The sequence below is a fragment of the Maylandia zebra genome, linkage group LG15 (assembly GCF_041146795.1).
Source record: "Maylandia zebra isolate NMK-2024a linkage group LG15, Mzebra_GT3a, whole genome shotgun sequence".
Taxonomy (NCBI): Eukaryota; Metazoa; Chordata; class Actinopteri; order Cichliformes; family Cichlidae; genus Maylandia; species Maylandia zebra.
In genome coordinates, this window is record NC_135181.1 from 35,093,619 (window position 1) to 35,119,190 (window position 25,572).

The following is a 25,572-nucleotide window of genomic DNA, read 5'->3' on the forward strand; positions in this document are numbered from 1 at the left end:
GCTGATAGCCCGCTGCAGCTGTTAGCTGAAATGTACAGCTCGAGATATTTAAAACAGAAAAGTGATCCCGTGTCTGCCTCATCAGGTGAAATGGGATCCAGGAAAGCAGTTTGCTCATTGCCCCGGTCCCAGAGAGACATGTAATTAAAATCAAATGGGCCCCTGTCGCAATGACAGCTCTAATTTCACACTTGATACCAAAATAATTAAAGAGCCCGAAGCGTTTTCAGTACAAATGAACTGCTGCAGGGGTGTGGTTGGCATGAGGAGCAGCGGCTTTAACAGCAAAATACAAAAACAGTCATTTTGCTTTTAGATATAAATAAACAGCCAGACAAAAGCTTCAGTGACAACAATGGAAGGATTACTTAATGAGAACATGGACACACAGTTCTCACCCTTATATTCTTACATAAACAGAAAATAAGTATTCCTGTTTTCATGTAAATACTGAGTGCTAGGCCTGTGCGCTACTCAGTGTTTGGCATGCAAATATGACAATCGGTTTGGGCTTGTATTTAGATTTAAAGGGTTTAGCCTGGAGGGATCTTATCTCTGACCCGTGCTCTCATGATAAACAGCAATAAACTGTGTTTCAGCATCTTTACGGAAGGCTGCGAAATAAAAAGATGCTCATATTCACTTGCATTTGTTACCCTGTTATCTTCATGTCGGTTACCTTCACGTGCTGCTCTTTGGCAGTTTTACAGCTTTTATTCTGAACATCTTTCTGAAGTGACTGGTTTTTGCTTGTCTTCAGCAGAAACTGGAAACTAATCCAACTTGCTGAATGTATTTACACAGTCTTGTTTGCCTCCAGTGCAGTCTCTTTGTCACAAATGTGAGAAACAAATTAAAAGGTGATCATGCCAAAAGGTAGTGAAAAAAATACAAAATTGTGAAAGCAAAGTGCCAGAAGAGTAAATACATGGTCACAAACTGTGTATCAGGTTAAATTGTCTAAATGAGGGTTATGCTTGTGTTTTACTATAACACCATCTAGTGGAAATCTAGTGCTCATTGTTCTTTGACAAATACTTTTCCAGAAAGGCATCACTGAAAGGAGATCAAGTTGTTATTCTTTGATCTGTTATGTTTTTAAGTTTCTATTTTCTCTGGTGGTTGTTACTAGTTTTGTTGTGGTTACTGCACTTGTGGGAAGTATTAGAGCCCAACTTTGCTGTTCAATTATTTAGTTGTAAAAGGTAAATGATCATAAAATACATTACTGTAGGGCAAAATGCTCCTTCATTAGCTGAAGCTTCTGCACAACACAAAACCACATGCAGTCAGGCCCTTCAATACTCAAGGTATGAACATATCTTGAGGAGACTGCCATGTCATTGTGATAGACTACAATCAAGAGACATCTTCATGAATGGAAACAGAGAGGCTTCACGACAATTCAGTCTGTCAGTTAGGGTGGGGACAGCTTATGACTTGGGGAGTCATAAGCTGACCAGATAGAGCTTCACAGTGCAAAAGCAACCAGAACTGAAGGCAGATACAGTAAAGGAGGAAACAACATTTGATATCTATTAGTTCTACACTCCAAACAGTCAATTATTAACCATAAAACTTGCTTGTTCAATTCAATTTGAGCCTTTGAAAATGGGGGGATTATATAAAAATGTCTAAATCCTGAATGAGCATTTTCAAGGATTTCAAGCACCTGTACAAACCCTGTTCAATGTTCACTTGAAAGACCACCTTATAAAGTACTTCTAGCTGAAATGATGAGGACAAAATCCATGCTGCTTGTTATGTGAAAAATCTGAAAGTTGTGGCTGAATAGACAAATACAGTGAAAATCTTCTGAAGTCTCAGTGTTCCCCTGTGTGTTGATGCAGACTGTGTGCACACAGAAGACTCAGTGCCAGTTATCAATTTAGTTATTTATTTTTTGCACTACATTAGATAACATTAAAATAGTGTTTTAAAAAATGACAATAATATTCCCAATTGTGTTATTTTTGTGTTGTAGTCTTTATGAAAACAAACAAACAAACAAACCAAAAAAACCCTACCTCATAATCTTTTGAGTCTGTTATATGGCGGGGTGCTGTGGACACCCAAGTTTCTGAATGCAATAACTCAAGAACGAGACAATGTAGAATTTTTAAATCAATACCATGGTTGCATTTACTGAAAATCTGTAAGGTTTAAATCTCAGGGACCTTGACTTCAAGGTCAGAGCTCAACTTTTCTAAAGAAAAGAGGATTTTCCCATTTATAAAACATGTATGTCTACTAGGAGGCTAAAGGTTTGCACTATATTTAAAAAGAGTTACAAACAACAATTAGATGATGCTTAAAGCTGGTTTATTTAATAAACATCCAGTTTATTTCCAATTTGGATCAAATTAGGTCTGATTGAAGGACCGATGTAATGGTAAGTTGTACGCTGCTCCGCTTTGAATATTGTTAAGAACTTGACACAGAGATTACTTAATGGATTTTATGCAAAATTGTGCCTCAGTTCAAGAACATATTCATCAGTTGTTTTTATTTTTTTAGGCTTTTTTTTTTCCTTTTAAATTTTCACAAGAATTGCTAGTTCCCCTGGAGCAGGGGTCCCCAATCCCAGTCCATGAGGGCCGGTGTCGTTGCAGGTTTTAGATCTCACCCTGGGTCAACACACCTGAATCACATGATTAGTTCATTACCAGGCCTCTGGAGAACTTCAAGACACGTTGAGAAGGTAATTTATCCATTTACATCAGCTGTGGTTGATCAAGGACACATCTAAAACCTGCAGGGACACAAGCCATCGTGGACTGGGATTGGGGGCTCCTGCCCTAGAGTTTTGGCCACCCCATCAACTGATTCCCTATGAGCAAGCAATGAGCGACAGTGGGAAGGAAAAACTCCCTTCTAAAAGGAAGAAACCTTCGACAGAACCAGGCTCATAAAGGGACAGCCATCTGCCGCGACTGGTTGGGGTGGGGGGAGTGAAAATTAAAAAAAAAAAAAAAGAAAAGCCAAAGTGATCATTATTGGAGCAGCTTAATTAATTCTTGCAATGATATCTGCTGTTAATGCCTTTTTCCAATCCCTGTTTGTGTTTTTGTCATTTTTGTCTGGGGTTGAAGCAATGCTGGATATTGATTCTCTGTGATCTTTCTGTTTTGAAGACTGCTGAGAGATCACAAGGTTTTGTCCTCCTGTGATACTCAGTGCAGGCCTGGGTTGAAAAAGGGATGGTGGAGAACCTCTGAGGGTGTTATGCACTGGTTTGGATCCAAGGCCAACATCTGTTTGATTAGGCTGACAGATAAATGTTGGATATTTCCCCGACAGCTAACGTTCAGTAGTCGTTTGAGTTCACCGAGACAGTTAAGTCTTATGTATCGAGTGTCCTTGGACTGATAATTTGTCTCATCTTGAAATTGTCTTTCGGTCTTAAATGTCCAGCGCTGTCCGTTGTAGTTTTCTTTTATGAAATACAGGGAGTGCAGAATTATTAGGCAAATGAGTATTTTGTCCACATCATCCTCTTCATGCATGTTGTCTTACTCCAAGCTGTATAGGCTCGAAAGCCTACTACCAATTAAGCATATTAGGTGATGTGCATCTCTGTAATGAGGGGTGTGGTCTAATGACATCAACACCCTATATCAGATGTGCATAATTATTAGGCAACTTCCTTTCCTTTGGCAAAATGGGTCAAAAGAAGGACTTGACAGGCTCAGAAAAGTCAAAAATAGTGAGATATCTTGCAGAGGGATGCAGGAGTCTCAAAATTGCAAAGCTTCTGAAGCGTGATCATCGAACAATCAAGCGTTTCATTCAAAATAGTCAACAGGGTCGCAAGAAGCGTGTGGAAAAACCAAGGCGCAAAATAACTGCCCATGAACTGAGAAAAGTCAAGCGTGTAGCTGCCAAGATGCCACTTGCCACCAGTTTGGCCATATTTCAGAGCTGCAACATCACTGGAGTGCCCAAAAGCACAAGGTGTGCAATACTCAGAGACATGGCCAAGGTAAGAAAGGCTGAAAGACGACCACCACTGAACAAGACACACAAGCTGAAACGTCAAGACTGGGCCAAGAAATATCTCAAGACTGGTTTTTCTAAGGTTTTATGGACTGATGAAATGAGAGTGAGTCTTGATGGGCCAAATGGATGGGCCCGTGGCTGGATTGGTAAAGGGCAGAGAGCTCCAGTCCGACTCAGACGCCAGCAAGGTGGAGGTGGAGTACTGGTTTGGGCTGGTATCATCAAAGATGAGCTTGTGGGGCCTTTTCGGGTTGAGGATGGAGTCAAGCTCAACTCCCAGTCCTACTGCCAGTTTCTGGAAGACACCTTCTTCAAGCAGTGGTACAGGAAGAAGTCTGCATCCTTCAAGAAAAACATGATTTTCATGCAGGACAATGCTCCATCACACGCGTCCAAATACTCCACAGCGTGGCTGGCAAGAAAGGGTATAAAAGAAGAAAAACTAATGACATGGCCTCCTTGTTCACCTGATCTGAACCCCATTGAGAACCTGTGGTCCATCATCAAATGTGAGATTTACAAGGAGGGAAAACAGTACACCTCTCTGAACAGTGTCTGGGAGGCTGTGGTTGGTGCTGCACGCAATGTTGATGGTGAACAGATCAAAACACTGACAGAATCCATGGATGGCAGGCGTTTGAGTGTCCTTGCAAAGAAAGGTGGCTATATTGGTCACTGATTTGTTTTTGTTTTGTTTTTGAATGTCAGAAATGTATATTTGTGAATGTGGAGATGTTATATTGGTTTCACTGGTAAAAATAAGTAATTGAAATGGGTATATATTTGTTTTTTGTTAAGTTGCCTAATAATTATGCACAGTAATAGTCACCTGCACACACAGATATCCCCCTAAAATAGCTAAAACTAAAAACAAACTAAAAACTACTTCCAAAAACATTCAGCTTTGATATTAATGAGTTTTTTGGGTTCATTGAGAACATGGTTGTTGTTCAATAATAAAATTATTCCTCAAAAATACAACTTGCCTAATAATTCTGCACTCCCTGTACTTTAATAATAATATAATTTAATAATAATAATATAATTTAAGTACAAAAATTCCAAGATGGCATGAAATATGAAGTCAAAGTCAAATTATGAAGACACAAGGGGTGGCTCCCACGTCTGTGAACTCTGCACACGGAAACTATAATTTCAGTTGTGCTGACATTGTTTGATTAGCAGATGAATGCTGGATGTGTCATCGTAAACAAGAACACGAATGGAATCTGATTCCTTTTCTTTCAAATGTCACACAGTAAAAACAGAGTTCCTTTCTTTTGTTTTGTGTTTTTTAACCAGCGTCAGTGAATATTAACATTACCGTAAAGGTGTTAGTGCTGATTAAATGCAATGCAGGGTATTGTGTTTTGTAGCAGTATTGTGCTTATTAAGTTGGACGATGCCTCAGTCTTCCAGCCTTGCTCTATAAGGAAATGAAGGCTGACTGTACATAGTGTTCTGACTTCTGCTCTAACACGTTTCAGCCTATAAAAATAGTGATCCACCTCCACCTCCATACCCCACTGAAACCTGTAAGCTGGCCATCTTAAAATAAAATTCCTGTCCAAGCTGAACACAGTGATACAGAAAATAACAAAATACTTCCAAAAACATTCAGCTTTGATATTAATGAGTTTTTTGGGTTCATTGAGAACATGGTTGTTGTTCAATAATAAAATTATTCCTCAAAAATACAACTTGCCTAATAATTCTGCACTCCCTTTAGTTATCAGTGTATGAGCCAGAGTCTAAAACATGATCTGGTGGCTGTCCCTGGGTCTGTATGATGAATTTCAAAACATCATAATTGTTTCTCGCAGGGTAGAAAGGAAGCCCTGTAGCAAGCTCCACAGCTACCAGCCCCAGGGACCACATGTCTATTGCTTCATTAAATAGACTACCAATCATAACCTCGGGTGCTCTATAACCAACCGTCCCCACACAGTCACCAGGAATCACTGTAGATGCGGGACATGCAAAGCCAAAGTCTATAAGTTTGACTTTGATGGGACACTCATAGCAGTCCACAACCATTATGTTTCCAGGTTTGAGGTCAGCATGCACTATTCCCAAAGAACCCAGGTGGAACAGAGCATTTGCGAGCCAAAATAACATTGTCCTGATTTCTCCTATTGGGAGAACCCGGTTCCCCCGGTCCCGCATGTACTGCCACAGGCTTTGATCGAGGAGTTCAAAATTTAAGCAGATGCGGTGACCTTCAACAAAAAAGTCGTTCCATTGAACAATGTTGCATCTATCAGCATCCAAGCCTCGTAGCTGCGCCAGGATGAAAATTTCCATTTTTGCCTGTTGCAGAATTTCATTGTTTCTCTTGTTGACTTTAATAGCAACAACTTCGTTGGTTTTTGTATTGCGACATTTGGTTACAATACCAAAGCGCCCTTCTCCAAGGAAACCCTCAACCTCGTAGTGATCTCCCAAAAGGGTCTCTTTAGATATTTCAAGATCATCTTTAGAGGAGGATGGGTTGGCTGATGCGTTGACGTATTCTTGTTGAGAAAATTCTTCCGAGTTTTGGGAACTGCAACTGATTTTCTGCGTTCTTTCTCTTTTGCAACTTGAAGGCTGCTGAGAGACCACAAGGTTTTGTCCCCCTGTGCTACTCATGTCAGTGCAGGGAGAACTCTTAGAGAGGCCAGGATTGAAAAAGGGGTGGTGGAGAACAGCTGACCTGTTAAATGTACAAATATATATTTGTATAAAATCTTTTAATATGTGATTTACATATTTAATTTTCTTTATACAAAGTTTCATCAAGATTGCTCTTCTCATCCAGAAGGAATTAAGGAACACATACATAAAACTTTTATACTATGATGATTACCCTTAGAAAAGTGGTCCAAAGGCATAATGTTGCACGATGATATTTCAGTTTAAACATGGATAAAAAAGGATATTGATCTCACACAGATTTGGTTGTTGAACTGGAGCAATGATGCTGGAGAAGAGCTGTTAGCCTTCGCGTATACCTGTGCTGTTAGGTCAGCAGAAGGAGAACAATCTCAAGAATAAAACTAGGTCTGATTTTAAGTCAATATTACAAATGTGAATGAACACTTTAACTTCCATTTATTTAAAGCACTCACACAGATTTTGTTTTCAGCATTCTGACGATAATAAAATGAGAAAATGGAAAAAAAAAAACTTAAATCATTTAATAGTTGCAGCGATACTTATAAATATGCACACATACACAAAGATTTTTCAGTTTATTGTATAAAGCTCTCAAACTTTTTGGGCATTTTCAATTCAAATGTTGGCACAAGTCAATTAAATGTAACATGATTGGCACAATTATGTGTACATGTAATGGAAAATTTGACATGGCCCCGAGGTGAACATTATTCAAAAACAGGCTGGGCTCTACACAGTACACAGAAATGAGCACTACATGACATTCAGAGTGACAAGTCAAAAGCCTGAGAAGTTGGATTTTCACACGCACACTTTGGTTGTTGACAAAATGCACCAACAGGTCAAGTTTTGTTACTCTGCTGCCGTCATTATAAAAAGAAAACAGAAATAAAGTCTCTTTTTCCTTAAATAACCTGGATACACGTTTCCAAAACCCAAGTACAGTACAAAGTAGAAAATTGTACAGAGAAAACATAGAAACTGTGTTCATAAGGCAGAAGTATTTTCCAGGGATGCAAATACTGAGATTTAACATACCTGAGAGTCAAAGCTCAGCAGGTTTTATCCCCCATTTACTGTAGGTACAGTATACATTGAATCTGTGTTAGCAGTTAAAAGCTGTGTGTTCATGTAAACCGAGAGAGCACTCTGTACGTTGATGCACCAAAACATAGAATAATATAGTTTGTTATCCTAAATGTTGGCTATTACTGACATAACACTGACAGTGTGCAGTGACAGCAGCAGTCTGTCAGCATCTATGCTCGATCTGCTGCACATGCAGAAAACTGAACCTAATGCCCACATGGCACACACATGCACTGGAAGCAGAACTCATAAAGCCGCTACTCAGCTGTCACAAAAGATGCCTCTGATTGAACTGTAAGGGTTTCTCAGACCCACCTCAAAGCCTCAATCTGCCTCTAAATAATACACACAATAGAAAGAGAGTAACTATAATTTGCAAGTAGCAATGAAAGAGGTGTTCTTTCTTGTGAGTAATAAAGAGATTAAAATTCATGCTTCATGCAGGCTACTGTTTCAGGCGGTGATGCATTTCATTTAAGAACGGTCCTAAAACCTTCACACACACAGCGCTGCAGACTACTCACAGACCTTACACAGTATGCTTTCTATTTCAGGACTTACTGCTGTAATTTACTGTGCCTGTTTTGTCAAGTGTTAAGTCCACTGTTAGTAAAATTCAGCAGCTGGATTTCCTGTGCTGCTTGTACACACACCGTGGGGTAGAAAATGTAACGGTGTGACAGGAGAGGTCAAGTTACCAACCTCAAACAGGTATCAGTTTGTAAGCCTCAGATGCGACTTTGTGTTCAGACCCTGCTTTGCTGAGCTGTATACTCACTACATATTACCCAACCAACAGTTTAACATTCAACTTTAAGCACGAACTAACCTAGCTAATGCTCCAGTGATCGATTCTGTTGCGTTTTTGGATCTAGTTTATGGAAAATTGACAGAGAGAAAGAGAAGCAGACATTTGAGCTGGGTGGTTATTACAAACAACGTGTGAAGACTGCACATCATATCTACATTTCAGAGCTCCTGTCTGCAGCAGGAAGAACCAGAAACGGGCGTGGTCCTGTCCTCAACTCATCTGCTCCAGGTAGGCAGACAGCAGGAGTCCAGGAGGCAGGAACTCTTCTTGCTTGTTCACCACTTCAGTCTGACGTAAGCCATTGTAGTCGCTGCCTGGAGGCCCAACAAGCGAGAAATAGATTTTGATCACTGTGATGTGATTGAAACAAACTAAACTGGCTTAGCAGGCGCAGCCAGGATTGGATAAGTACGATTATGTAAAGACAGAAGCATTTATAATGATAACAACTCAAAATCTTCCAATTTTAATGAGATGAAAAGATGATACATGCCAGTAAGTTTTGGGGGTTTTTTTTGTAAAAAATATATTGCATTAGGGCTGCTCAATTAATCGAATTTTAATCTCGATTACGATCTGGGCTTTCAATGATCATTAAAAATGACTGAGCCGATTATTAGCCCCTCCCTCATGCTTTACTCTCGCGCTGCTCCGTGTGGCAAATCGAGCGCACCTCTCTGCATTTCGAACACGCGTCACAACAATTAAGAGGACCCGAGGGAAGCTCGGAAAGCTAAGCAGAAGTTATTTGGAGAGGAGAGTGACTGCTGTTGGTTGAAAAGAGAGGTAAAAAAAAAAAAACTTCAGTGGTGTGGAAACATTATGGGTTCGTGGAGTCAGACGTGGATCAAGTAGACATAGTGTGTAAACTTTGCTACGGTGTCGTAGCTGCACCACAGAGCAACACTGCAAAGTTCACTAAACATAGATGTTTACATTTTTCATTTATTTCTTTTGTGTGTATATATATACATATACATATATATATATATATATACATATATATATATATACATATACATATATATATATACATATACATATATATACATATACATATACATATATACACATATACATATATACATATATATATATATATGTATATATATATATATATATATATATATATATATATGCTTAAGCGGAAGGAAGGGGGCCGGGGACTGGTGAGTGTCAGCACCACAGTCCAGGATGAGACAACGAACATCCAAGAATACATTGGGAAGATGGCCCCAACTGACTGAGTGCTCAGTGAATACCTCAGGCAGCAGAAACCCAAGAAAGAGGAGGGAGACGAGGAACCATCATGGAAGGACAGAGCCCTGCACGGTATGTACCACCAGCAGATAGAGGAGGTGGCTGATATCCAGAAATCCTACCAGTGGCTGGACAAAGCTGGACTGAAAGACAGCACAGAGGCACTAATCATGGCAGCACAAGAACAAGCTCTGAGCACAAGATCCATAGAGGCTGGGGTCTATCACACCAGGCAAGACCCCAGGTGCAGGCTGTGTAAAGATGCCCCAGAGACAATCCAGCACATAACAGCAGGGTGCAAGATGCTAGCAGGCAAGGCATACATGGAACGCCATAACCAAGTGGCCGGCATAGTGTACAGGAACATCTGTGCCGAGTATAACCTGGAAGTCCCGAGGTCAAAATGGGAGATGCCCCCAAGGGTGGTGGAGAATGACCGAGCTAAGATCCTGTGGGACTTCCAGATACAGACGGACAAAATGGTGGTGGCTAACCAACCGGACATAGTGGTGGTAGACAAACAGAAGAAGACGGCCGTAGTGATCGATGTAGCGGTTCCCAATGACAGCAATATCAGGAAGAAGGAACACGAGAAGCTGGAGAAATACCAAGGGCTCAGAGAAGAGCTCGAGAGGATGTGGAGGGTGAAGGTAACGGTGGTCCCCGTGGTAATCGGAGCACTAGGTGCGGTGACTCCCAAGATAGGCGAGTGGCTCCAGCAGATCCCGGGAACAACATCGGAGATCTCTGTCCAGAAGAGCGCAGTCCTGGGAACAGCTAAGATACTGCGCAGGACCCTCAAGCTCCCAGGCCTCTGGTAGAGGATCCGAGCTTGAAGGATAAACCGCCCGCAGGGGCGTGCTGGGTGTTTTTTTATATATATATATATATATATATATATATATATATACATATATATATGTACATACATGTTTAAGCTGCGGGAGATTTCACTTGTCATGTTTGCATAGTAAGCTAACGATTGATAAGACGATGTCAGAGGAATTGGTGCACAAATTATCATCACTCACCAATCAGTGCTGTCACTCTCTATACACAGTTCGCGCGATTGCAAAGTGAAAGCAAAAAACAAGCGCAAATTCAAACGCGACTTCAATATGTCACATATTGACAGTGGCTCATCGATGCCAATGACCTAATTACCCAGCTACATTTCCGAAAGAATGCAAAAGCATTGACATATATTTTTCCTTCCTACAATAGCCCGATGGGCAGGGCAGAGATAGATTTTGGTAGCCTGACTGGAAAAATCGCTAGCCCCGGCACGTCGGGCTAGCGATTTTGCGAGCCCTGTATCTGATTGAGGAATCACTCATCTTTGGAAAAGAGAGTTTATTACAGAGAAATGGCTCTTTCCAAAATAAAAGTTATACTATCCGCTTTTTCTGGGCTATATTCTCAGCAGCATATTGTAGCGGGTCAGGGCTGTTCGGGGTTCTGTTTGTACAGTTATGTTTTGTTTATGTTGCCATAGTGACGGGTGATGCCCTCTCGCTGCGACGGTGTGTCCTTCCGGGGTCAGAGGGCGCCCTGTGTGTTGTTGTTGCTGTGCGGTTGCCGCGCTGAGCAGTTAGCTAGCGGCAGTGTGCTTCTGCAGATGTCAATAAACGGCTGTGCTCCCTGGCTAGCTCACGGGAAGCAAGACTAAACGACACCTCCGTCTCCACCTTGTCTGAGCTCGCCACAATATTAAACATATCAGGTCCCCATAAGGAGAATCATGTGCTAACGGCTGTCTAAATGACTCGAGTAAAGTTTGTAGCATGCATGCTTGTTGTTTTTGTCTGCTTCCACTTGTCTTTGCACTAGGATGATGTCGGCGTAAACGCGCAGTCATATTCGTTGTGTTCCCACTAGTGCTGTCAGCGTTAATCTCGTTGAAATGACCTTAACGCCACAACACGGCAAATCTCCGTTAACGAGCTACCCCTGATCGCCCCGTGCCTGGGGCTAGACGGCCAACACGTTAACGAGCTAACTGCGCTAACACACTAGCTCCCACCCATGTAATTGAGCATTGCGTGGCACATCCAACATACTGTTTTACTTTAGTCCATGACGCGCTTACCTTCAGGGTCATACGTCACATGAAAACCAAAATAATTCCAAACGCCAGATCTGAATGAGGGTGGGGGAGGTTCAATTTGCCATGTTGCAAGGAGAGCTTAACTTCTGTCTCGCTAGCTTGCCCTGCGCTCTTCCTTCTGACGATGCTGTCTGTGTTGAGCACTCAGTGGATCTGCGCTCGACAGTGCAGCCTAGGCGGAGCAGTCGAGCGCAGATTCACTGAGCGCTCAACACAGACAGCATCGTCAGAAGGAAAGTTGATAAAATAAATTACAAATTTTGTATTGTTCGATACATATGCGTACCGAACCGAAAGCACTGTATCGAACGGTTCAATATCGATACGAGTATCGTTGCACCCCTAATAAATATATATATAAATACTGTTTGCTTTGTTGCAATCAGACAGAAATAAAATGAGTGAATGAGAAGCTCATAGGTTGACACAGGCGCTCAGCGACCTTCCCTTTACACAGTAATATAACGAGCTGAAATAACTAATCGGCTGAGTCGAACCTTTACTGCAAAGAGACACGCCACAGAAGAGTTGTGCTCATCGACACAGACAGACTCAGACTGCAACATGTTGGCAATCTACCATCCTAACTTTACCCTAGTGTGACTGAGCCATTATGCATTATTGCCACTCACTTGCAGAGACGAGGTCCATATACTGGCAGATGGCGTGAAGCAGCAGCCTCTCAAAGCTGATTGACGAACACAAACAACAGAAATGTGACAGTTATTAACCCACTTGATTCAAACTGACTACGTTTGTGTAGTGTACAAATTTCCCCGCACATCTCGACAAAGGGAGACTGTGTATTCACCACCGGCTGTAAGCTATTTTCTCCTGTTCCTGTCGCTATGGTGACAGACGATAAAGACTTGATGCAATCTAATACAGCAGGTTTACCTGCATGTTTTCAACCTGCATGTTTGTCAGAACAATCCAAACAGCAGCATTGTTGAGATGAGATTAATTAACACATTAATGAGGTGCCAAAGCAATGCACTGAGGATCACTAGGTCGTAATTTGCTCAGATTTTACTTGACAAATGACATTCCACTGAGCTCTCCAGACCACTTCCCACAGGTGTAATTCCACTGTCCATTATCAAAGTCTAACCAATTAAAGACTAAAGTGAATGAAAAGCTTTTGAAGAAGCACAGACACACCAACTGAAAGAAGAGGATTTCTACCTGCTGCTGAGGTTGATTGTGTAAACTGAGTGAGGTTGAGCGTTGAAGAAGCTCAGAAGGTTTTCCTCCAGAACTTCCAGCGTTCCCTGAGAGAAGCAGAAACCACAGATCTCACAAAATTCATAGTTTGTGTTTGGGAAAAATACTAAACTTCAGCAGGCGATCTCAGGGAGTCCTGCTCTCATGTCCCTGCGCATCATCTTTGTCCCTGATAATGATTAGGAGTATCTTATAATTTCTGATTTTCTTCAGTGTTTCATTGGGCACATTCATACAACAGAAGGCTAATGAACATCCTCTTTTTCACAAATTTCAAACATTATATAAAACATAAAAAAATAGGAAGATTAATCAATGAGGAAATAACTCTTGCAGCACGAAGCCACAAGCAGATGGGTCTATTAAGAGGACCTGCCAGTGGTGGTTAAGAGATAACTGGCTCTACATAAAACTAACATGAGTTGAACTTACTATCCGGTTGTTCAGTCTGACATCACTAGCCGTGTCTGGGCCTAAACTCTGCTGCAGGTCCATATATCAAACGATCACTGTGGCATTACTGAGAGTTGAAAAACTGTCTAAAGTCTTTCATCTTTAATAAAATGATCAGCGTTCTGCTCTACCAGGTGTAACAATTGAGTTTAACATCCAGGCATCCATGAAAATGGAATTTATGACATTTAACGGAGTTAGAAGTTAGCAGGGAGTTAGCTCGCTAGCTTCTATCTAAATACAATATAGCATGTCCTGACTGCGGGGTTTTGGAAACAAATTAAAACGTACAGCTCTGTTATCACTTCCAGCATAAATGAAGACAGAAAACTAAACAGCAGTGACGTTTGTAGGGTTACTGAAGTTTGGCTAGCTGGTATATAATGATGTGCTACGTGACCGCTAGCGACACAGCTATGTTGGCATAATATAAACAAGCTAACTTTTTTTCCACTCGATAAAAGTTAACGTGAGTGTTCTCGGTGGTCAGGAACAAATGTAATCGCATGGCAGGATGCTGTAAAAGGACCAAACTTCAGCCAGGAGAACAACTGAGATAATCCATCCACAATACGAGGTTAGTCATTCATATACTGCTGCATGGGCTGGGCTGTAGCTACATCCTAAGGTTTTAAAAACTGAGCTTAAATAAATAATTAGCGGTAATAAAAGCCGAGGGAGGTCAACAGTGATCACTGACTGTTTTAGGAGCTTTTTGAGATTAAATAGAAGAAAATACATAACATTAAACATGTTAACAACACAAAAGCCATATTAAACGCAGACTACTTTAGGCCCGGAAGTAGGATTTGTTGCGTCATCACTGAACAACCGGATTGGGGCTGGGCGATATGGCCTAAAAATCCATATCACGGTATAATTTGAAGCATGTGCGGTAATGATATATATCACGATATATTATTTTCTTCTGTATAACGTATTTTACACACTATAGGGCACACTTAAAATCCTTTAATTTTCTCAAAAATCGACAGTGTGCCATATGTATGAATTCTGGTTGTGCTTACTGACCAAAACAGGCGCAGCTTGTTGACACCAACAAAATGTGCTATCGCGGTAGAGCGGTATAGTCAAAATCTCTACCGTTGGCCAAATTAATATACCGTTTATACCGCCCACCCCTACTTACTATAAAGACAACGACTTCAAATACATGAGTGATGCAATCACTGACCAAACAGTGAGAGATTTGAAGCAGAGAAGACACTCACCATGGGGATTTGTTTCCGCCTCAGAGTTGCTCGCAACCTGCGATCAATTCTCTGGAAGCAGTCCTGAGCAGTGAAGGCAGGATTTACTGCAGAGAGAGACGACAAAGTCAGACAAACAGCTTCACTTTAAAGGCTCAAAGGGTGAGACTTACCATTCCTCTGGTCTTTGAGGAGCTGGTTGGTGTTTTTCTTCTTGGCCTCCTCCAGCTCCAACAGAGAGAGCAGCCTCTCCTGCTCCTCACCAGAGCAATTCATGAAGTCGTTCCACGGCTAAAACAACAACAAGACAAGAAATGACATTAGACAGCGTTCCTGATCTTCAAAACCCTGTGCCCTGTGAGACCTCGCACAAGCCAAACCACACAGTTTACATTTCTTTGGACACACAAACACGGTTTTTGAGCGGCAGTTTCCTGTGGGACCTCTCAGGTAAATATTTGCGCACACAGTACATAAAATTTGAGAACATGACACGGTGAAATTATAAATCTTTTCTTAAGCCGTTCGCACTTTTGCAACAAATGCCACTAATTTGTGTACCTCTACATAGTTTCCATTGGTGCAGACTTCATAGAAGATGGATGGGATGGCTGGGTTGCTGCAAACCTCCAGATCGTCTTTGGAGCACTCATCTTTCTCAAGGAGATTAGCAAGGTAGCGTGCTAATTTTCAAAGGAGAAGATTAGAGAGAGATAAATGAGCAAAGCAATGACAGGTTTATGACTTTATAACTAATGTAAACGTTTTTCTCATCCTCTAAGGTATTGAAGCCACTAACGTCAGAATTCTTTGTAAAAATGTTGCCCAGCAGCCTCGGGAGCCTCAAATACATCCTATAAAACATTTTGAACTTGCACACAGAGACTCTTCCCCAAAGTAATCCTTTCAATGCTTTCCCAGCATTGCTCAGCCTGCAGTCTCTGACGCCGTTCTTTTAATTTACGTAAAATGAGAGCTTACTGTTCTCCTGTCGGCGGAGGCTCTTCTTGCCTTTGGCCCTGGGTGTGAGGTCAGAGTTGCGGATGGCTTGGTTGATATAGAACTGTTTCTTTTTGGTGGGTGACACTCGCTTGGCAGGAGAGCTAGGCAATGAGGTGCATTTACGCTCCTCTACCAGGCTGGAAAAACAGAGCACAGTGGATCAGTTTAGTGAGTTTGAGTTGATATATCTTTCAGAAGAATTTCCAGCTTCCAATCTCAAAATCTGATTGAGCTGTTGGAATTTCAAGGGAATCAAGTCAGCTTACTTGTTCCTCAAGCTGCTTTATTTAAACCTATTCAAATGCTCAGATGTGAAAGTAAAAGCAAGGTGTACCCTGTAACAGGCCCGGTTCACAGAAGCCCTTAGCAGGATAAACACATATAACTGACTATTTACTTATTTATTGTGTTACAGCCTTTCCTGCACAACACCTGGTACAGGTGCACAATAATAATTTCACCCTGAAACGACATGTAATAACAGCTGTAGTAAAAATCTATTGAAATACGCATATTTACATGGATGGCCATGTAATCACCTTATCTGAGGAATAACTAAGATGAAAGCATATAGATGACATTTATCCTACTAAAACTGAAAATACACCCATGAAAGCTGCAGATTTTTCCCTCCTCTGGTTTCTCTGTGTAACTGGGTCAGAACAGAGCAGAGCATCCCACAGCAGCTTCAGATGTAGGTCAGTGGGTGTCTGTGTGGACCGCCTCTGCTGGAGCTTCTTCCTGTGAGCTCAGTTGTCAACATGCTGATGCCATTTTTAGCCTGAGCTCTGCAGGTTATTAGCAACATAATATGATGTAATCTGTGCCTGGACTATTTAGGTTCGCCCATTCTCTCCCTCTGGCATCCAAACCTTAGTTTAATAAGTAAGACCTAACGAAACATGTTTCAATGCAACCTTAAAAACGCGTATTAGTTATTATGGTCGGTGTTGCGATTTCTGGCTTAAAACAGGATTTTGAACATTAGAACCGCCTCTCACCTTTAGACTCCGCTACAGGAAGGCTAGTTAGGTGCTAAAAGGCTCACAAGGACAAGTGTTAAAATTGCCCTTTAACTCTTAAATAACCAAAACCAACTACAGAGTGTATTGAAATTTTTATGTGCAGGAAACGTTGCAATACAACTAATACAAGCAACGACTCCTGAAAATAAACCTAGCTATTTATGTTAATATGACTTATTTTACCGGCTAATAATTAGCCAGCCAGCTAACGAAACAGACTCGTATTTTTGTTTTTTTTACTCACATATAATCCTGTTCTTCATTGCTATTTGTCAAAACGACCATCTTATTCCAGAAAAAATAGGCGGAAAGATCCCACTGTCTGTATCTTTACAGATCGAGAACAAAGTAAATCAATACAGTTGACACAAGAAATATAAAAACCGGACAGATTATCAGGTCAGCAGCTAGCTGCTGACTGCTAGCTTGACAGTAGGCTGTTGTCTTTTCCACAAACAAAGAGAGGAAAATATAGAGAGCACTCACTCCGTCCATAGTTTGTAGTCTCACATGACTATAAATGAATACAATACATTTGGAGGACAAATCCTTCATAACACAAGACTTCAGGATGAATGATAAAACATGGACCATGAATTTGTTTGGAAACATTTTATTTTTGACTATTACTAAAACATTCGTTGATGCAATAGAGTGTAGAAATAAGCAAAATTTATCATTGTCCAGTGAGTATCTGTTTAAAACTGAAGCATTCACTTTAACCTAAAGGTTATAATTTTAAGTGCATATGATTCTTAACAAAGACATTTGAAAGCAGCTGAAAAAAAGCTTTCAGATTTATTTCTAAGAAAATGGTTTGATGTTGTTGTTGTTTTTAAACGTCTCCTTAGTGGGTCGTTTTGCATCTTTCTCATAGACGATCTTTGCTCCACCTCAGCAAACAAGAATTCCTGTCATAATTTCTGTAAGCGCCTCCATCATCTGTAAAACCCTCCATGTTGGAGAGCTTTGAGCTCAGGCATTATTCCTGCTTTGACTTTGGTTTCTTTCTTCTTAAAGTTCAGGTGACAGCAGTTTGTGTGCTCGTTACCATAACAGCAGATTTAATGGGCCAGCCACAGAGACCTCCAATTGTTCTCAGTATTTCCCACTGCTGCTGGAGAGAGAGGAGTTCAGCCTGACAGATCAGAGAGGGAAGTTTTTTATGCAATAAAGTTTTGTGGGATATGTCTGAATAATTTCATAGGAAGTGGTCAAAGGTGTTTTTATGTATATTTATTAAGTGAGATGGGGAAAGAGAACAACACAGTGATAGTAAAACTAGAACCAGGTTTCCCACTAAATATAGAAGCAAAGAAGCAATTTCCCAGGATGAGCACAGTGAAGTCAAAGAAGAGGATAAAGAAGATCACATCGGACAGCAGGTCCACCACAGATAAGGATGGGACTACATGTGAGATATCAGGGAACATAATGAGGCTTTGTGTCAACTTAATGCCGGTTTTAACCTTGGCTAAGGAGACTGAGCAGGAGGAGGAAGACGAGAAAGAAGAAAGCAACACCTCCATGAGTCGACAGGAAACAGAAACCAGCAGCAGAGACCCATCTGTCAGCAAACTAGTGGAACAGAAACAAAACGCAATTGACCTCCAGTCAGGATTAACCTCAGAGAGAACAACCAAAGCAAGACTCTCACTGACTTCTCCATTTCTGCCGCCGCCTATAAGCGAACCAAAACCATTTGATCAGAGCTCAGGCTGTCTCACTCCTCTGCCTGCCATCACTGTGCATCAACAAGCAACAACCAGCTCTGCAAAGCTTGGAGCAGAAGGCTTTGGAGGCAGTGGAGCAGTTACAGCGCAGGCTTCAGACATCAGGCCCTGGATAGACAATCCCCTGTTCTCCAAGAGTGTGAGTTAGTTTCAGATCCATTCACTGGGACATTTTCTGAACATAGTGGTTCCTGTCCTTGATGGAAGTGTATTAAACATTAAAGAGGCAGTCTACTGATTTAGCACAGGTGAAGGGTTGAGGGGGAGCACCTCAGAGCCTGTAGAAATAGTAGATGTTGAGCATCAGAAAAGAAACGCAGCATGTAGCAAGCTGGGACAATGTCTAAAAGAAGTTGGCAGCTTAAAGATTGGATTGTGGGAAATGTAGGCTTCCAGTCAGGGCTTATTTAGCATGAGCATATGCCTGTCTTTATATGGGACTGCACAGCATTTTTATCCTTTGTCCCTCCCGCCCCACAACTTCAGAGATTGTCCCATATTTTGAGTTTGTTCTTTTCTGTGCAGAGATTGGCTGAGGTTCAGCTTCCTGACATCACCTTGTCCAGCCTGAATGCACTGCTGCAAACTGTCACATACAGACTGAGGAAGAAGAGGAGAGGGGCCGAGGAAGGACTATGGAGACAAGACCGGACTGATCAGCTCCTCGTGGCCTTTACAGATCAGAGCAGTGTCGGGCAGCAGGATGGGAAGCGGGGCAGCGTGTACGTTTGATGGATGTTACAGTTTCCATTAATCTTCAGGGACAGCAGTCTGTCCAGTTAGATAGCAGCAACAATAAGACAATAAGGGGATGTGTTTGTAGGGGATTTTCTCTAGTTTTTCCTCTACTTTATAATTTCATGTCCTTGTCACTAGTGGTAGCATGAGACAGTACCTACACATGTAGTCAAACTCCTTCAAGATGTGGTCAGAGGTTTTGCTGTCTCTCTCAATACAGTTTCAAGACTGAAGGAAATACCAGGAGATGGGCCTTCGCACAAGGAGAGCTGGACAGGGCAGTAGAAGGGCAGACTATTGTCTGAAGTGGGACAGCACTGCCACAGCCCCACAGAATGACCTCCAGTGCGCTGTTCACGGGCAGATTTTTCATCAAACTGCCAGAAATGCAGTCCACGGGGCCCTGATGTCCTGTTCTCACAGTCTAGCACCCTGCAGCTTGACTGGCCTTCATCAACGATATGCCTGCTCAGGCCATTACTGACCCACTGTAAACCCGGGACTGCTGGATGATGTTCCTTCAGGTCCCGCTGAAGGACATCAGGAGGTCACGGCATCCTCATGGAGTTGCTTTCATTTGTACCAAACCAGGAGGATTCACAGTGGTTTCTGCTTCCTAACTGGACACACTGGTATCCCTGAAGTTTAACTGATTCTGTGTCACACTGTGATGATCGAGCATTCCCTTAATTTTTTTTAAATATACTTTATTTACCCCAAGAAGTATGATGTCTTCTAAATGCTGATATTTATTTGTGTCGATTATTTCTTTAAGAAAATTATTTTTTTTATTGACTTCAGTAGTACGTAATCCACAGGAGCTGTTGACAGTCAGTGACACATAAAATCTTGTCAGTTAGTTAAATTTAGTGTTAATACTCCAAGCTGAACTGAACAAATATTATCACAAGAGCAAGTTTTATGCAGGTTTCGTGTGTGTACACATAAATATCTACACCAAATAAACGGTAAAATTTGATTCTACATTTTTTTCTCCTTTAAAACAGACGAGCTGGAAAAGACAGATCACCTGGTGCCTGCAGGGTAAACAGACAGATGAGCCTTCCTCCACTTCATCCTGCACCCAAAGCGCCTCTCATCTTCCTCAGGATGGTGCAGCCAAACCACCTGACTGCTCAGACGCCGCAGTGACTCAACAACCACACATAACTTGCAGATATTTTTAATTTTTTCAGAACACCAGACATTCTTTTAAGCTACCATACTTCAAGGAAATAACGTACATCTTACAGCTGATATTCAAGTAGAACAGCATATTCATTCCAAAATGAGACATCCAGCTTACAGTTTCAGTTCTGCAGTATTTCAGGGCATTTTAGTATAATTGTTGATCTTTTATTAAACATTTTCTGCCTTTTTTCCAGAGTTAGACAGGAAATATAAGAGAGGGAGCTGGGAAATTACAGCACGCAGCTGTAGAAGCCTTTAAGGTTACACTACATGGACAAAAGTATTGGGAGTAAGTCTGTACTGTTGAATTAAAGCAGCTAGCATGCCGTCTGTCTTTACAAAGATTCCCGAAAGAATGTGCTGTTGGAGAGAGCTCACTGAAATTGAGCTTGGTGCAGTAACAGGACGCCACAGCCGCAGTTTGTGACATTTCTTCTCTCATAGATATCCCACAATCAGCTGTAAGTGGAGGAAGTGTTTGAGAATGACAGAAGGTCAAACTCCAAACATGGCTTTGGTTTCCTTGGCTGCTCCACTACTTTTATCCATGTAGTGCACGTGTGCTAATCACTCACCCATCCAGCTGCCCCACATTGTTAAAAACAGGTTGCATTTTGGAATGAAATCCTTCTGATACGTCAGGTTTGTCTCATGCATATATATATATATATATATATATATATAAAATGCCATTACAGTACGGTAACATTCAGCAGCCAGTGTGTCGTTTGTTAGAAAGAAACAAACACATAGTTCAGAATAAAAACAGTTGTTGACTGAAGGCAATGTTTTTGTCTCACTGATTGCTCTGTTTTGTTAAATATTACTTCTTTGATTGAACGTGGAATTTTTGGCATGTTTGACATGAATTTAACGTCTACAGTGACACCCGTGTATCTCATTTATCACGAGGTTTCCAGCTCTTTTAAGGAAAAGCAAGCAAAGTTAAGAACCCCCCCCCAATTCATAAATAATAAGATTAGTCTGCATAATAAAAATTTGGATAAATAAAAAAAACATTCAGATAAAAGATATAATAAAGTTGTTTTTTACAAAACAATAAGAGGTAAATTCTCTCCTCAAAAGAGATACTGTATAGTCCTGAAACAACCCGCCACTCAAATGCCCTCTAACCTATAAAACCACCTTGAGAATTAACATAAAACATACAGTCTGAATATTTCAGTATTCAGACTGAAAGAATGCTTTTTGTAAAACAAAGATGAGGTTGTAATAGGTCTAATGACTGAATCCTGAGCTACACTGCTCACTGGTTTAGCAGCGACCCCTGCATAACATTCATTCAGGACAAATAAACCAATGAGGAGTGATGACACTGACACAGAAAGAGAAAACACAGTGTAAGACTAATCAACCCATATACAGCTGGTAAAATAAGTTCTGAACGTGTCGCCAATTTTTGAAGTAAATCTATTTCTAAAGGTGCTATCGGCATGAAATCCTCACCAGATGTCAGTAACAACCCATCCAATCCACACATGCAAATAAATCAAACCACAGATGATAATAAATCAAGTTAATAATAAATTAAGTGTAATAATGAGAAATGACACAGGGAAAAAGTAGATGCAAAAGGCAAAAGTCATGACATCAGCTGAAATCAGTCATTAGTAATTTGCCACTTAGTGCAAATGAATATCAGCTGGTTCAGTTCTAACTGATGGCCTATAAAATGTGTCTCATTACCAAGCTGTCATACAAGAAACATCTCATGATGGGTAAAACCAATGAGATCTGTCAAGACCTTCACATGCTTGTTGTTGCTAAACATACTGATGGGATTGTTACAGAAGAATTTTTAAACTACTGATGGTTCCAGTGAGCACTGTTGGGGCCATAATCGTGAAGTGGAAAGGACATAATTTCACCACAAACCAGTCACAACCAGTGGCTCTTTGCAAGACTCCAGACAGAGGAGCGAAAAGGATGATCAGAAGAGTTCTCCAAGATCTGCAAGAAGACCTGAAATCAGCAGGTACAATGTGGATGCACTCATCCATGATGGCCTATATGCATCCTTTTTTTTAAACAAAGTATTAAATCAATTTCAGTAACTGTGTTCAGCACTTTTTCCCTGTGTAATTTCTCATTATAACACAAAACATAATTTGTGGACATCTATTGTTTGATATGGTATAGTTTTACTGTCATCTGGTGAGGATTTCAGCAGCACCTTTAGAAATATATTTACTCAGAAAACTGATGCTTTCTGTACTTATTTTACTCGCTGTGGAGGGTAAAGAGTTACAGATGAAAGAGCTGAGCAAGGCACCGAAGTCATTACCACAAAGGACCTTCGGTTGTTTCTTTTAAAGCTTCTACTCTGTTTTTCTCAGACAGTAACATTTCAGTCCACTTGTCCACTGCCGTTTTCTTACTGATGGACTTTAAAGTGCTCATTTTTTCATGTCCCTGTGAAGACTTTGCAGCATTCAAATGACATACAGAGGGGAAGATGAAGCTTTTGTTTGTCTTTGGTCCGCTCGTTTAGTGCCAGTCCGCTTCATAGCGTGCTCTCCTCTGAGTTGCCGCCGACTATAAAGAGAACCGAGGGATCTTTGCTGGAACTCTCTGCTCTGCGTTTCGACCCACGAGATTTGCCTGATTCTCCCTGAAGACCGCTGTTACTGCCGTCTGATTCAGTGCTGGCCCTGCGGCTCACCGTAGCCACCTCCCGGGCCATTTCCTCTGGATGTGGTAGTGCACGCATTGCCACAGAGCCAGATTTGCCTTTGCTAGATTTTTCTTTTTTCGGCTTACCCGCCTTTGACTTGCTGTCAGATGATTTCCCAGGCAGGTGTGGACTTTTGCTTGGTTGAGGAGGAACGATTGGTGGTTGTGGTTTATTGACGGGAGGATTAACTCTGTGCTCGGGTGCGTTTGGCTGTGCTGTCCCGTTACTGACGACCACATCTGTGAGGCAGTCGTCATCAGTCTGATCCTTGGCAAAGTTGACAAACACCTACAAAAGGTAAGGGGCTTTAGTATCACTGAGACTTATTCTTTCTTTACTGACCCAAGTCTTGTTTAATTATGACCAAGCTTTAAAGTGGGATTTGGCAGATCGGGTATCGCAGCGCCACATGTGGAGAAAATCACTAAGAAAGAATCACTTGGCTCCACTTACATGGGATCATAGGCCATGAGACTTACACCACCCATTTTGCAAAAATAGTCATTTTCCAAAACACTAAAGAGGTTTTTAAACCTTCATCACAGCCCTCACCTGGTCCAGCGTGGTCTGTGAAATGGAGAAATCAACGATGCCCAGCTCCTCGTAGTTGTTTGCCAGCACGTCGAAGACTCGAGCGAGGCAGCAGGCGTGCGAAGGTAGCTGGTACTGCAGCACATTCTGGTGCCGCTCCTTCAGCTCAATACTAGGAAAACACTCCTTCATGTAGGTGCTGACAGGACACGAGTCGGGGTCCGATTTGGTGTCTGCCAAACGAAGGATGATGGTGTATCCATCACCAAACCTGAAAGACGGGAAGGAACGAAGCACGTGATTCACGACTGTTACATGAGAAGATAAACTTCTCTGATCCTGACCTCTTCACGAATTTGTTCACATTCTGTTTTGAAAGGGTCAAGGCTATTTTCAGTACTTTTTTTTTTTTTTTTTTTTCAGTATTAAGTCAGAACTGGGGGTGAAATGCAAAACACTACAGGATGCACTTTCAGCCTGTCTAATGTAGACAACACACCAGACATTAAATCGGGGAGAAGTGCAGCGGCTCGTAGAGGTAAGTGGATATTGTTTAGCTGGTATCGGATCGTATGCCTATATTTGCTGTATCGCACAGCACTAGCGTTTGCTTACCTGTTCTTCAGGTGCTGCACAGACCCAAGACACCGAAACCTGCCGTTGACCATGATGGCCATCCTGGTGCAAAGTGCCTCGCACTCCTCCATGCTGACAATACAAACATTTAGAGACGGCAGTAAATATTTTGCCTTTACAATACAAAACTCCATCGGGAATGAAATAAAGCTGAACTGACTGGTACCTGTGTGAGGTTAGCACTACAGCTCTTCCCTCTTTGGTGACACTGAGAATGCAGTTCCACAAAAATCTTTTGGCTTTTGGGTCCATGCCAGTGGTAGGCTCATCCTGACAAAAGGTGGTGGGGGAGCATAGAGGAGATACGGAGTGAGATACAAGTTAGGAATATTTTAAGGATGAAGGTCATTCAATAATAACCGCATCATCTTTTCTATTAAGCTGAATCATCACCAGGAATATGACAGGTGGAGACCCGATGAGGGAGATGGCTGTGGAGAGCTTCCTCTTGTTGCCCCCGCTGTAGCCTCCAGCCTCCTGATCGGCATACTGAGTAAGCCCCAGCTTCTTCACACCCCACTGTGCCACCTAGAGAACAGCAGAGAAACTGCTGACTGTAGCCAAACTTGATACTTCACCTCTTGAAATAACATTTAAAGATGACAAAACCTAGATTTTTACAATGGCCACATATTTAGCTAAATAAAAACACCAACTCTTCAGCATATCTTCCTTCATAAAACTTTAGCTTGGGAATTTTACACCACCTTAGAGACGAACTCCTCTGGCACCCCCCGCAGGCGGGCGTACAGCTCCAGATGTTCCCGACCTGTGAGCAGGTCGCTGATGGCATCGAACTGTGGGCAGTAACCCATCAGCTGGTGGACCCGCTCCATTTCTGTCAGCACACTGAGAGCAGAGAAATAGCTGATGCAATATCTGTGGTTTGGTACAATAGTAGTTCTGTAGGGGCTGAAGTCACTGCAGCAGACACGCTTTGTACCTGTGCTGGCTGAGGAAAGCCTCTCCATGAGTGACAGGTGTATCTCCAGTTAGCATCCGAAATGTTGACGTCTTCCCAGCTCCGTTGACCCCAAGCAGCCCAAAACACTGGACGGCAGAGACATAAGAGCAGTATGCTACAAACATCTCTATTTATATACACACAGCTCAGTTATTAAGTCATAAGATAACAGAAGCTTTTACTAGCAGAAGCAACTATAGAAAAAGTAGGTCCATTGCTAGTAACGATGGTATTTTTAGATACTG

The 25,572-nt window shown here is 41.7% G+C and overlaps 3 protein-coding genes and 1 long non-coding RNA gene across 5 annotated transcripts in view; 2 read left to right on the forward strand and 2 right to left on the reverse strand.

Annotated features, from left to right (window-relative positions):
- Positions 1-7,161: 7,161 nt before the first annotated feature.
- Positions 7,162-17,265, reverse strand: r3hdm4 (R3H domain containing 4). Its single transcript, XM_004574367.4, has 8 exons — positions 17,084-17,265; positions 15,794-15,951; positions 15,374-15,495; positions 14,986-15,103; positions 14,834-14,919; positions 13,110-13,195; positions 12,557-12,612; positions 7,162-8,871 (listed from the first exon to the last, which is right to left on the reverse strand). The coding sequence occupies exons 1-8, from the start codon at positions 17,122-17,124 to the stop codon at positions 8,768-8,770; spliced, it is 771 nt and encodes a 256-aa protein (XP_004574424.1). The 5' UTR covers positions 17,125-17,265; the 3' UTR covers positions 7,162-8,767.
- A 33-nt stretch (positions 17,266-17,298) lies between these two features.
- Positions 17,299-20,484, forward strand: LOC101466807 (uncharacterized). 2 transcript variants are annotated; one of them, XR_013093259.1, is made up of 4 exons: positions 17,299-18,711; positions 19,098-19,294; positions 19,531-19,942; positions 20,318-20,484. XR_013093259.1 is itself a non-coding variant. In XM_076874350.1 (4 exons), exons 2-4 carry the CDS (start codon positions 18,088-18,090, stop codon positions 20,460-20,462), a joined length of 966 nt encoding a protein of 321 aa, XP_076730465.1. In that variant the 5' UTR covers positions 17,299-17,764; positions 17,860-18,087; the 3' UTR covers positions 20,463-20,484. The 2 variants fall into 2 exon arrangements, 1 of the variants encoding a protein (XP_076730465.1); XM_076874350.1 differs by lacking the exon at positions 19,531-19,942 and having other exon boundaries at positions 17,299-17,764; positions 17,860-18,711.
- abca7 (ATP-binding cassette, sub-family A (ABC1), member 7) overlaps positions 20,478-25,572 on the reverse strand; it is a 29,342-nt gene continuing 24,247 nt past the window's right edge. Inside the window, exons 43-49 of the mRNA XM_076874346.1 lie at positions 25,307-25,413; positions 25,071-25,212; positions 24,757-24,891; positions 24,530-24,633; positions 24,343-24,435; positions 23,749-23,998; positions 20,478-23,484 (exon numbers count right to left, since the gene is read on the reverse strand). Of these exons, the coding sequence (XP_076730461.1) occupies positions 23,026-23,484; positions 23,749-23,998; positions 24,343-24,435; positions 24,530-24,633; positions 24,757-24,891; positions 25,071-25,212; positions 25,307-25,413 (1,290 nt within the window). The 3' untranslated portion in view covers positions 20,478-23,025. The remainder of the gene's footprint in view (positions 23,485-23,748; positions 23,999-24,342; positions 24,436-24,529; positions 24,634-24,756; positions 24,892-25,070; positions 25,213-25,306; positions 25,414-25,572) is intronic.
- On the forward strand, positions 22,360-25,099 carry LOC105940488 (uncharacterized). Its single transcript, XR_001167271.2, has 3 exons — positions 22,360-22,497; positions 24,151-24,265; positions 24,354-25,099. It is a non-coding gene; the product is annotated as an uncharacterized LOC105940488 (long non-coding RNA).